We start from the raw sequence: 12,447 nt of genomic DNA on the forward strand, positions 1-12,447 counted from the left end.
TATGCTTGAATCTGATTTATTCATCTCCCTTTATTAATAGAAGGCCACTTAAAAGATTTTGTGAAGTTTAATTAACTGCTAATCAGATAAACTTAAATGTTGGCATCAAAAGTATCATTTTAAAAACTCAGGTATCAAACTTTAGGCAAAATACAGTAAATATCAAATGTATCGGAAAACCAAAATAACTCATACCAATAATACTCGAATGGTCCCCAGACTCGACAACTCCTGGTTGATACTGTGTGTATTTGTAGAAACTAGAGTTGTTAAAAGACGAACTATCTGTAATCTTGTGTTTCCTAAAGGAGGATCCATTACTCCCACTGTTGTAGGCATTCGGCTATACTTTTGCTGAAACCAAAAAAAACACCCACATTGTACATGCTGTCATAATCATCAACTAGATTGTCAGTAGAATGGGTAAATTAAATTTGTTAAAATTTGTTAATTGCTTGCCAACAGAACACTTTTAACTTTTAGTTGTCATTCTGTTAAATCATAGTGATGTCTTCTTGTGACAAGATGTCACAATACCATCCGTATTAATACTAACGTTTCACTTCCGATGGCATCAGCCATAATACTTACAATTCTGACATGATCACCACCACATCAACCCAGCCATGATACACTGATAGCATCAAGCCACTGCGCCATTACTATGGCACAGAGGAAGTGTGCAATGTGTGTAAAATGTGTAATCGTTGCTTAGAAAATCTGGCTGGTTAATTTATAGCGGCAGTATTTTTAAATGAACTATGATGCCAGGCTATCATCAGACAATGTACGAACAAATATTTGACCTATCCTGTTATGCTGTGTGCTTGTAGCTGCTGTCTTATATTAATCTTTATTATCAGATTTACCTGAAAAGCACTCGTATTTGCAATCCTAAGTTTAAAAGGGGAAGGGACTATGGAGGAGGAGGATTATAGACAATGGACACTGCATTGTAGGTGGTTTGTGGCTGTTAACCCAACAATGCACTGTTTGTTATTTCCGAGTGGTTTTAGATGATCAGTATAGTTGGCATGCGTCAACTGGCCCTCTAAGTGTTTGAACATAAGAATCTTGTGGACGTGTATACAAATTCTTGTTGAAAATGTAAAATTCAGAAATATGGGGCTGCATTCAAAGCAACTTAAGGATTCCAGTTTCCACTTAATAGCACGGCAAAAGGTCACCCAGCAGACTAATTCGCTCCCGTGACAGTCCCTTGGAGAGATTTCCATGTGAGGCAAGAGGTCAATCCTCCATCATATCACTACAGTTTCAATTTAAGTTTTCATTGGTGATGTCTGGCACACAGCTGTGCCATCACGATGCATAATAACTGTAAAGGTCAGTAAAATATGGTATATTCAAACGTTAGACATTTGCAGACATATCAGACAGAAGTATGCCTGGAACCTTTGGTAAAGAGACAGACCCAGTAAACACTCTTCTGTCTAGGAGAACTGGAAATGTTACTTACCTTTGGTGGATCCAGTAAAATGTTGTGGAAGTCTTTCAACCTTGGTTTGATAGCTTGTAATACATTAGTGACTCCTTGCGCCAGACGCTCAGCATCTAAAGCAGTTATCTGATCAAGTCCACTGTCCAGCCTGTAATTAAGAAAATACTTAATAGAAGATTGATAATCACATCCTCTTTGCTGTTGTCACAGCCACACTTGTAATTTCAGACAAGAAACATCTAAAATTATCAAACAAAATAATAATAATCAATCTCCATAACAAAGCATTAATAGAGAACAAAGACAAGAAGAATACAATACAGCTTACATTTCAGTTTCTTACTAATTTTAATCAGCCTGATGCATTCAGTGAAACTTACAAAAAACAGCAGCATACATCAGGGGTCAAAATGTTTGTGTGTTGACCTCAACAAAAATTGAGGTCTTGCAACATGAGATAAAGGTGTGAAATGTGTTATATTCTACTTATACTATTGTACATTAACTCTGAAGTGAAATGAAATACGACAATCATTTATGTGTCTGAAATTATGTGATGACCTGGCTTCGATTTGATTTTTTTTTTTCAAATTTATTTTGATCCCTTAAAAACGAGCAAACGACCAACCATTTTGACATCTGTATTTTGGGGGATTTCTTCATTAAAAGTGATGAAATTTCAAATACCAAGATGGACCATGATAACATATCATCAAGAAAATTAACAATGCTGCACTAAATGAAGTCTGAAAAACCTGGGTCTTGATAGAGCAGTTTACTCACCCTTGTTTTCTGAATTCCAACAATGTCTGTACAACAGACAGCCCACTAACAATACAGGACTCATCCTTCTCTCCATCCAACATATTACTTAACAACTTTGATACCATTTCTTCTCTGAAAAAGAAAAAACAGGACATTCATTGCATGAGACAAATGAGATCAGGGATTCATAGAAGTCATTTTTCCATTGACCGGGTGAATCAACTGAAATTTGTTTTTTTTAGTTTATTTTAACTGACCGTTTGAGATACTACTACTATTAAATATTTTTGTACATTACTATACTTCAGTGAATAAAGTAATTATCACTGCCTGCCTACATATGAACCCAAGATGACATTCTAGCTGATACTGCAAACTGATAATCGGCATACATTGCAGTTATTATTACATGTATATCAGCACACTAGTCCACTGAAGTCTGAAAGCCTACCGAGAAAGCTTACAACATAGCGCCTCAGCCTAGATTGACTGAAACTCACAACATGAGCGATTGGTCTTGGCCTCACTTTTAAAAAATATTCAATAGTCATGAATCAAGAAAGAATGGTCATGCAGGCCTTTATTTTCGTAATTCTTTACCAGAATCTACATGGATTCCTATAGGTTTGTTTTGCGGGAATCCAAAAGAGTCTAGGTCAAATCTTACACCAGAAAGCATGCAGTTACTCCAAGTTTTTATATGTGGTATATAAAATCAAACAGTTTTTGGGACTCTGGGTGACATAAATATCATTTTACAGCAGTACAAATAAGCCCCACAACTGTGAGGGCCAGCAGGGCCAGTTGACAAAAAGTCGTTCCGATTCCCATTTGCTTCTGGCGTTTCATCGCTGCTTAATAACCCAAAAAATATGTTTCAAAAAATGTCTTCACGAATCCTATTTCATTGCTATCTTCTCATTAGTTTTGACTATTTTCGGTTTCAATCATCCTCTGTAGCTGGTCAGAACTGATACCACTGTTGAAGCTAACAAACGGTCGTTGTGTTGTTGTACACAGGTGGCATTTCCCACAATTTGTTAAAAGCTCACTCATTGGTCCACAGGAGAGACACAGCTATTGGGATAGCCTGTGTCATAGCAACATTCACTAAAAAACCAACACGTGTTGACTACTTTTCTGTCACTTTTATCAGCATGCTGAAGAATGATCGAACTAAAGAAGAATAAACTTCTACTATGTTTAACCACCACGCCCTAATGCACCAGAGTATGTGAACACATCTAAAGCCCTCATTTTCCCTCGCTGCTGTTAAAATTTAGCTTGGCACACCAGACTTTCTTATCCTAATTCGCCAGCACGTTAATGATTTCACTCCTGCTGTATCGCATTATTTGTCAGTGAGCATATACTAAAGAATTTCCTTGCAATGTAGGATAAAATCAGTTAGGTAATTTTGCAGTTTATTTTGATCTCTGTTCGTTAGTATATAGGTTCTACTATTTATATGTTTGGAGAGTTATCATGGCGAACAACAACAACTCCCAGTCGAAAAAACGTGTAAAAAAAGTCAAACAAAACACGCATTATGGTGATGTTTACGGCAGTACATCCATTGATTGAGCAAAGGCATAGTTCTGAATTCCAAATTCAAGAACAATTGGTCATTTTGAAAATTATTTTTGTGACTTTCTTACAAGAATTCATGCAGATTCCCGAAAAATTTGGTTTACAGAGTGAGTCATGGTGAAAATAGGATTCCCACTGAAATTGAATCCCTGATTAATGGTTTAGGGCATATGTGGTTGTTGCTCTCAGTCAGTAAAAGGACATGTCAAAAATGATTTGAAGGAAAAAAAAAACATTACAGAAAATCAAAAATCATGTAAAACCTCCCTAAGCTGAATAGTGCGCCAGATGAGTGCTCTGTAAATTATCTAAATTCTCTTGAAATATTATACTTACTTGTCAAAATAAACAAAGATTTCAATCAACAAAAGCAGTTCAAAACAAAATCTGATTTGACTTATTGACAGGGTACTAATCACATGAAATTTACCATGAAAATCAGCCACCAGAAAGGAGAAAATTAAGAGATTCACAAATAGAGATTACCCCATGGAGTATTGACAATAATGATATTTAAATATAGAGGTTACATATTTAGAGCAATAAAATACATTGCTGCTCTCTGTATCAATGAATTGCCACTGTTTCCATGACATATACGGTTGGATCTCAACAGCCTGAAAAGTCCTGTCTGGCACACAACTCTATGTTACATGAACTAAGAACAAGCTTTTATAGCGAATCAATGCCGCTGGTAAATGTTCATAACTGGCAAAGAAGGTTTTACTTTCGCTGCTAATTAAGCCATTTATAAAACTTTGACTCACAAAAACAAAACCTGGGGACAAACTGTATGCTTGCCTTGAAAGCAGCTGAAGATAATAGCGCCACCTGACGTCAGGGGGAGGAAACGAGTCAGACCGCGTGCGCTGACATGCAGTCACTCGCGCTCCGTTAATGTCAAAAACAGAACAATTGGAAGCCAAAGTAGATTAAATTATTCGTAAGAGCTGATTTGGCAGAGACCAAAGAAGCTTAACCTGTGTCATATTTGATTTCATACGCCCCTCTGCTTCTAAAAATTGTCTTCTTAAATCTAATCAACCCAGAGGGTCGTGAAAATTTCTGTCAAAGGGAGATAACTGGCAACGCAAACAGGTTGCTTCGCAGATCTTTGGATATGTTCAAACTGAGTTCATGCAAAATTTTGAACATTACTTCAACCTCAAACTGAATAAATATAACCTATTATTGAGTTTTTGACCGAATACTGGCTCCTCCAGATGACTTCTGTGAGCCCCTGCAGATACCTCTAAAGTTTTTACGCATCAATGTTACCAATGTTCTTACACAGCTGTAATATTATAGACAATACACGAATGCATGAAAAAGTTTTCATCTTGGATGTGCCTGAATTAAAAATACTGACACAGTGGAACCACAAACACACTGTCAGATCAACACTCACGATTCTATTGCTGCTAACAATGGGTCAGCATCTGCCCTTTCTTGTAACTGTGACATGAGATCACGACTTAACTTGATTATGTCACACAGGGACTGAGATGCATTGTAGTGTACCTAAAAAATAAAAGTAAAATAGCAAATATGAGTTGTGTTATACTGCACAGAAATAAACAATAAGATTGCTGTTGCCAAGTCAAACATTTTTATAGATGTATCTGCATTTTTATATGAAGAAACACATGTTCTGCTGTTTATCTCTAAAATTAAAACCATACATGCATTCAACTGTATTGATTTTTTTTTTTTTTTTTTTTTTTCGATTGGTGTTTTACGCCGTACTCAAGAATATTTCACTTATACGACGGCGGCCAGCATTATGGTGGGTGGAAACCGGGCAGAGCCTGGGGGAAACGACCATCCGCAGGTTGCTAGCAGACCTTCCCACTTACGGCCGGAGAGGAAGCCAGCATGAGCTGCACTTGAACTCACAGCGACCGCATTGGTGAGAGGCTCCTGGGTCATTACGCTGCGCTAGCGCGCTAACCGACTGAGCCACGGAGGCCCCTCAACTGTACTGAACTATATTTTTTAGTCTTTATACTAGGTTTTATAAAGCAAATACTGAATGCTGTAAATAGTGCCACCCTTCAAATATATAATATAAACAATGTTTACCTCTTCATCTTCCGATGGAATTATTCGTGCAACTAATTTGTCAACAATATTCTGCTCATTCAACCACTACAATACAAAAAAGTGGTATTAATAAATCAAAAGACATGGGAATAAAACTCACATGAATGGAACATTTTGGCTACATGAAAACTGTATAATTAAAAATGTTGGGTGTTTAATATACTTATTCATATTATTTCAGCGGGTTGGTCTCAATGCCATATATATATTCACTGTGCTGCCTTGCTGGAACAACCTTATGTCAAACCTACCCTACACTACATCTGAGCCCACTTATACCAAGCCTTCTTAACGTTACGAGCACGTAACTACCATGGCAACCAGCAATGTAGGCATTGTGTCGCCATGGCTGTTATGTACTTGTAACGTTAAGTGGGCTTAGTACAAGTGGGCCATGAAACACAGTATTCTCAAACCAGTCAGCCACTACTTGGCCTAATCTCTTATGCTGACTATTAAATATACCAAGTTGGGGAAGTACATTTATCAAGAGTATTCTCTGACAACAGCTGATTTTGGTTTGAAACTGGGGCTAGCTTCTGTCCCTTATCTGATCAAGACTGTCACTCACAATGCCAGATGAAGTTTAGTTAAATACAAAAGTTAAAGCTCCAGTCTTCCAAATGAGACTGTTGTGCTTACATATCTTACTCAAAACAATAGTGTTCTTACATAGACAGGCACTTTTTCATCACTTAGTTTAATTTTAGCATGTGAGTAGCCCCAGGTGGCTACATCAACTCCTCTCTTTATACTGGGCTGATAGGCATCGTAGCCACAGATTATACTTGGGATGTTGTGTATGCGGGCAAGCTGAGAGGAAAGAGCCAAAGTTGACACCAGTTTTGGACAGCAGCCATTGTTTGGAAACGGCTTATCGGACATGGCGTGAATCGGTATGCGATATACCGTTGGCTGCCCCCATGGCTACGATACCCGTCAGCTCAGTATAAAGAGACGAAATGAAGTAGCCACTTGGGGATAGCTTGCAAGATAAGGCAGGGTTCAAGACAAACTAAGTGAAGAAAATGAATGTTTCATCTGATACAACCACTGATTAACAGTCAATTTATTCACTGGATCAGACTTACAACTGTAGTCATGATAGAGGGTGGAGGACACAATGGAGTTCTCTGACCCTCTAAAAAGGAGAGCAAATCTTGTAACTCATAAACTAGCAGACCTTCCCACTTACGGCCGGAGAGAAAGCCAGCATGAGCTGGACTTGAACTCACAGCAACCGCATTGGTCAGAGGCTCCTGGGTCATTATGCTGCGCTAGTGCGCTAACCAACTGAGCCACGGAGGCCCCCAGGAGATGCAAAATTTGCTTCCTAAACTTAAAGGGCCAGAGAACTTCATTAACCGTAAATACCCTGTCCCCAACACCCTAAATACCTTGTACCCAACAATGCTGCCCATAAATGATGCACGTCAAGTTGGTGGGACGAGTAAGATTTAAGATTTTAACATCACCAAAATCAAGCTGTTTATCAAAGTGGTCAATCACTTGCATTCTTATTTAATGACTTACATTAATCATAGCTGTTCTCACTTCAGGAGAATCTATACATGTGATCAGACGAAGGAGGAGGTCCATTATAGCTGATGTTCCCAGGTGATACATTAAAGTACGCACAAAGTCATCCTTGGCCTTCAGGTAGTCAAAAATCTAAAAATACACACAGAAAACAAATGTATTCAAATCACAACAGTGATAACCAAGATAAATATCCTGAAGCCCATTCTCAAACTGATACACTAATTGTAGAGGCAACGGAGGCCTACAGATCTATAACACAATTGGATAGAATTGATTATTTATTATTATATGCTTGGTATTTTACCCTGTACCACAGAATATTTCACTTATATAGCAGCTGCCTGAATTATGGTGCGGTGAACTGGGAAAAGCCCAGGGGAAACCCAGAAGCATTCGCAGGTTGCCAGAAGACTTTCCCACATACAACAGGATAGAGCTGAATAATATTCTTCCCTTGGTTGTTTTTCTTTTTTCTTTTGGCTACAATGTTCTGTTGTAGGCGTACTAATTGTATCAACACTTTTGTTTTGCAATACTGTCTGATCACCAATAATAATTCATTTCTTGAAAAAGATTCAAAAGATCTGAAGAGTTGTTAATACATGATATACAACAACACATATGTGCCATCACCTATCAGAATTAATTAACGAACAAAACCTAACAAATTAATAAACTCTTTCCAACTGCTGATCGTGTGGATGAGCAGTGAAGAGAGTTGAGTAAGGTGTTAGTTCAGCCCTGAATCCCATGTCTGCATGCCTGACTGTATGCTCCTCTCACAGCCTACATACCATCTGTGACTTCCGCGTGATCAACAGTCCCATCACCTTGCTGAAGAAACTCGCCAAGAGGGGGTTGAGTGGCTTCTCAGATTCCAGAAAGCCATACAGTTTGTCGATTAGAGTCTGGTCGTCTGCCAGCTTGTCATTGATCTGGCTGACGTCCGAAGTGAGGAGCTCGCAGGCGGTGTTAGGGTACCTGATGGAAAGGTAATGGCTGTTGGAACTATTAAATCTACCGACACGCTTTCGGAGGAATCAGTAAGGTCACCTCCACTCGAACACCTTTTGCGTCCATGCTGAGAAGTGTTACATCTTTATTTTTACAGCTACATGTCAAATGTACTTTGAGGTTAAACTCTGTTAGTATACAAAACACTACATACCAGAGACACAATATTTAAAAACATTCTTGTCACCGGATATTTCTTCTCTAATTATCAAAAAGGTACTATTGAATAATTACTAGTAAAAGTCAATCATTTCAGTTCAAAATACAACATTTAGAATGAAAGAATTTTCTATTGAAACTTACTTATATCTATTCTTCTCATCTGCATCACTTGACGGCTCTTCGGTAATAAGCTTTACCATCTCCTCCATGTTATCCTCTCTGATCAAACTGTAATCATGGAATGACATGGTAAAATGGAATGTTTTACAAGAATGCAAAGCCATAAAACCTGGACTCAACGTTAAATTTACTTTTGACTTTTTATTTATTTTTTGGTGTTTTACGCCATACTCCAAAATATTTCACTTAAACAACAGCGGCCAGCATTATGGTGAGAAGAAACCAGGCAGAGCTCGGGGGAAACCCACAACCATCTGCAGGTTGCTGGCAGCCCTTCCCACGTATGGCCAGAGAGGAAGCCAGCATGAGCTGGACATGAACTCACAGCAACCGCATTGGTCAGAGGCTCTTGGGTCATTATGCTGCGCTAGTGTGCTAACCAAATGAGCCAAGGAGGACCCCTTCTTTTGACTAGGCACATCATCTGGTATTCCTATACCATGCAAATTATCCGACATTCAACAGAATACCTTGCCTCATGTTTTACACAACCTTTTATCTTGGCAAGTGTCAGACCATTCATCATTTTTCTTGAATACTATAAATATACCAATATACCTCAGACTCCCCCCACCCTCAGAATCAAGTTTTTGATCAAGGGTGTGTACTATACAGTAGAACAGAAGTCGGGTGATTTATTTCCATTACAACTGGCTGTTCGTAGAAGTCGGGTGATTTATTTCCATCACAACTGGCTGTTCACAGAAGTCGAGTGATTTATTTCCATCAAAACTGGCTGTTCGTAGAAGTCGGTTCATTTAACCCATCAAATTTGTGAAATTCTTTTTAAGACTGAATCTGCACAATACATAATTACGTCAAAACAGGGTCACATCAGAGCGGCATGTAGCTTAACCGTTTATTTGCATAAACATTTTCGGGCTGCACTCATATTAATGGTACTTCAGGTCGCTGAGCAGCAAATCGTTTACTGCAAATCCTTCAAGGTTCTAGTCCTCATCATCAACCATTGTTAAGTTTTGGGTGAGCCAGTTATTTCTGATGGATGAGCCACCAAGCTTTTATAAGGATAAAGCAAGCAAAACACCTATCAATGCGGACGTCATCTTGTGTAGCCAATTTACCAGATGGCACAATCACTTGCTAATACAGTTTGGTATAATATGTCTTACATGTAAACTAAGGAAGATACAGACAATACATGTATTAAAATAACATATAATATACAAGTATGGCTTTACTGTGCAATCTGCTAGGCATAACAACGCGGGCTGACCACATGTGTCAGCAGGTGTCAAAACCTGCAGGCACAAAGCATTTTGCATCAACTGTTTACAGCTAATTGTGACTGATCAAGGATGACACACTCTGAAGCCCATCAGCCTATAATAGGCTATTATGAGGACATACACCTCAAAAATGATGGAGGCGCATCATACACAGGAAAAAATGTTTTTCCAAAATACTTATGGCCAAGCTGACTCTGCAAATTATACACGAATGTAAAGTATATTGGGGCATCTAATCTAAATAAAAATAAGACGATAGGGACAACTGTTACAAAGAATTTGAATATCAACCCCAAAAACACATATGCTTACAAGTCAATCAGCTTTCTGTTCTGAGCTTTACATTCTTGAAGAATGTCATCTTCATCCATCAGTTCTTGCAGTGTGACATCCTGTAAAAAAATTCAACTCATGTTACTAACTACTGGATATTCATGTGAATGACATTCAAAGTTTTCACAAAGTGTGCAACTGTAAACTTTGAAAAAAAGCCAACCCATCATTTTATCGGTCAACACAGAATAATGATTCCATAAAATGCTTGAATAAACACCTGCAAACATGAGGAAAAGTTGAAGGATTACAGTAGTATGTAAATATGAAGAAACATGCCTCTTTTTCCAGAAGAGTATCCACATGGGAGGACGTCATAAGATTGAACTTCCAAAACATCTTGTCCCTGCAAAATAAAAAAAGAAAAAATGGACAACCATGAAAACAAGGCATATGCATGATTATTTCAGTCATTACAGTAGCAACTTAGCTTATAATTTATTCATACACCTGTTGATTGTGTTTTGAGTCATACTCAAGAATGTTTTCTTTGGACAGTCAGGGTTATGGGATAATGGGTAGTGGACACCTACGTGTATTTCCTTCAGATCTAAAAAGAAACACTTTGAGGAAAAGCCAGCAAGGACCACCTGGCTTAGAAGTTAATATTTACTTATTAAATTTGGTGTTTTATGGCTTTTAATTATACACTGATGGCCAACAACTGGTCCTTAAATATTTCACTTATACACTGGTGGCCAACTTTATGATAGGAGGATGCCAGACCTTTCCACGCACGACCAGAGAAGAAGCGAGCTTAAGCTGGATGAATTTACGGCAACCTCACTGGTGAGATGCTTGCGTAAGGGATAATCATACTTTACCCGTAATTTTCAATTTCAAATTCTCAGTTATTGCGAATTAAATTATTATTTGTGCAGACTGCTGAGAGACAGGATCTTAACACACCCTTTTTATATCAATCAAAAAAACACTTTAACAACTTTCTCTTGCTGTTGTGGCAATTTGACATAGCGACACATCGCCATTTTATGCATGCAGGCATGATGGTGAAAATATTTTCAATAAAGTGGATAAACTAAGTAGGAGATTTATTGTTTCAGATTTTACGTGTTGTCATCTGTTAATGGTATAGCCACAGCATGGTGTCTAAAGTAAAGCATTTCACACTGACATGCTCATTAACAAGGCAATACACATCGTATTTCCCAGTTGTGTTTGGTTTCAATGCCTTAAAAATCATTTCTCTATAAGCATTATGATAAAATTTTCACGTTAACATAGTCATACCTTCATAACATCAGCCCTACTGTCCTAAGTTTTATTTCATGACATGTTAACTTTGTATAGCGTTAAGAACATTTGCAGCACAGAAACTGACACACTCCTTCGTTTCTTACCTATTGTACGGACGTTGTTCCCTTCAAACAACTGTATTTTTGCGAGTTTGGGTGTAAATCTGTATATTTCTTACTACCATCACAACGTGTTTGTCAAGTGAAATCCAGCTGTCAGTTGGATCATCCAAGCAGGACTGGAGTTCGTCACTCCAGGTCCTTGAAACCCCGCAGCCCCCTCACTATTCGCCTTCGCCAAAATTTACAATCATTGGTGCCTTTCAAACATACAGATACACCATCGTAAAGTTCACGTGCGCCAAGCAAAATGTCCAGTTTCGAAATCAAGCGTCAAAATGTGCAGATCTCAGGCGGGAAAACGACAGGTTCCATCAAAATGGCGTACATTAGAAAATAATGATCTCGTGCTCAACCCATAATTCGCGAGATCTCATGAGATCGGTTTGCGACATGTCGTAATCATATTCTGTTTGACTCGTACCTTGTCTGTTGTCATTTTGGAAATTTAAAATATAACTTATAACGGAATGCATACGTCGAAATGTTTTGAATATAGTTTAAGTATACTATACTATTATATATATTTGGTCCAACTGCCCGACCTCTTTGGAGGACAAAGTACAGGGTATTAAGAGGATTAAGATTAGGATGAGATTAAGGATTTTCAAGAAGTAAAGAAGTTAGATCAAAAGCCATGGTATCGTGAAGACGTGCTGATTGCAAATATTTG

At 38.1% G+C, this 12,447-nt stretch overlaps 1 protein-coding gene across 8 annotated transcripts in view; it reads right to left on the minus strand.

Annotated features, from left to right (window-relative positions):
* Positions 1–12,082, minus strand: part of LOC135482268 (serine/threonine-protein phosphatase 6 regulatory subunit 3-like) — a 30,125-nt gene extending 18,043 nt beyond the window's left edge. For 5 of the 8 annotated variants that reach the window (XM_064762164.1, XM_064762162.1, XM_064762167.1 and 2 more), the window contains exons 1-11: positions 11,760–12,082; positions 10,678–10,744; positions 10,378–10,457; positions 8,777–8,863; positions 8,254–8,458; positions 7,451–7,588; positions 5,897–5,962; positions 5,223–5,335; positions 2,243–2,356; positions 1,478–1,607; positions 196–354 (exon numbers count right to left, since the gene is read on the minus strand). In XM_064762164.1, coding sequence (XP_064618234.1) covers positions 196–354; positions 1,478–1,607; positions 2,243–2,356; positions 5,223–5,335; positions 5,897–5,962; positions 7,451–7,588; positions 8,254–8,458; positions 8,777–8,863; positions 10,378–10,457; positions 10,678–10,737 — 1,152 coding nt within the window. In that variant the 5' untranslated portion in view covers positions 10,738–10,744; positions 11,760–12,082. The remainder of the gene's footprint in view (positions 1–195; positions 355–1,477; positions 1,608–2,242; positions 2,357–5,222; positions 5,336–5,896; positions 5,963–7,450; positions 7,589–8,253; positions 8,459–8,776; positions 8,864–10,377; positions 10,458–10,677; positions 10,745–11,759) is intronic. The other 3 variants (XM_064762168.1, XM_064762165.1, XM_064762163.1) reach the window with 1 other exon arrangement.
* Between the last annotated feature and the right edge of the window lie 365 nt (positions 12,083–12,447).

This window comes from Liolophura sinensis, chromosome 1 (assembly GCF_032854445.1).
Source record: "Liolophura sinensis isolate JHLJ2023 chromosome 1, CUHK_Ljap_v2, whole genome shotgun sequence".
NCBI classification, from domain to species: domain Eukaryota; kingdom Metazoa; phylum Mollusca; class Polyplacophora; order Chitonida; family Chitonidae; genus Liolophura; species Liolophura sinensis.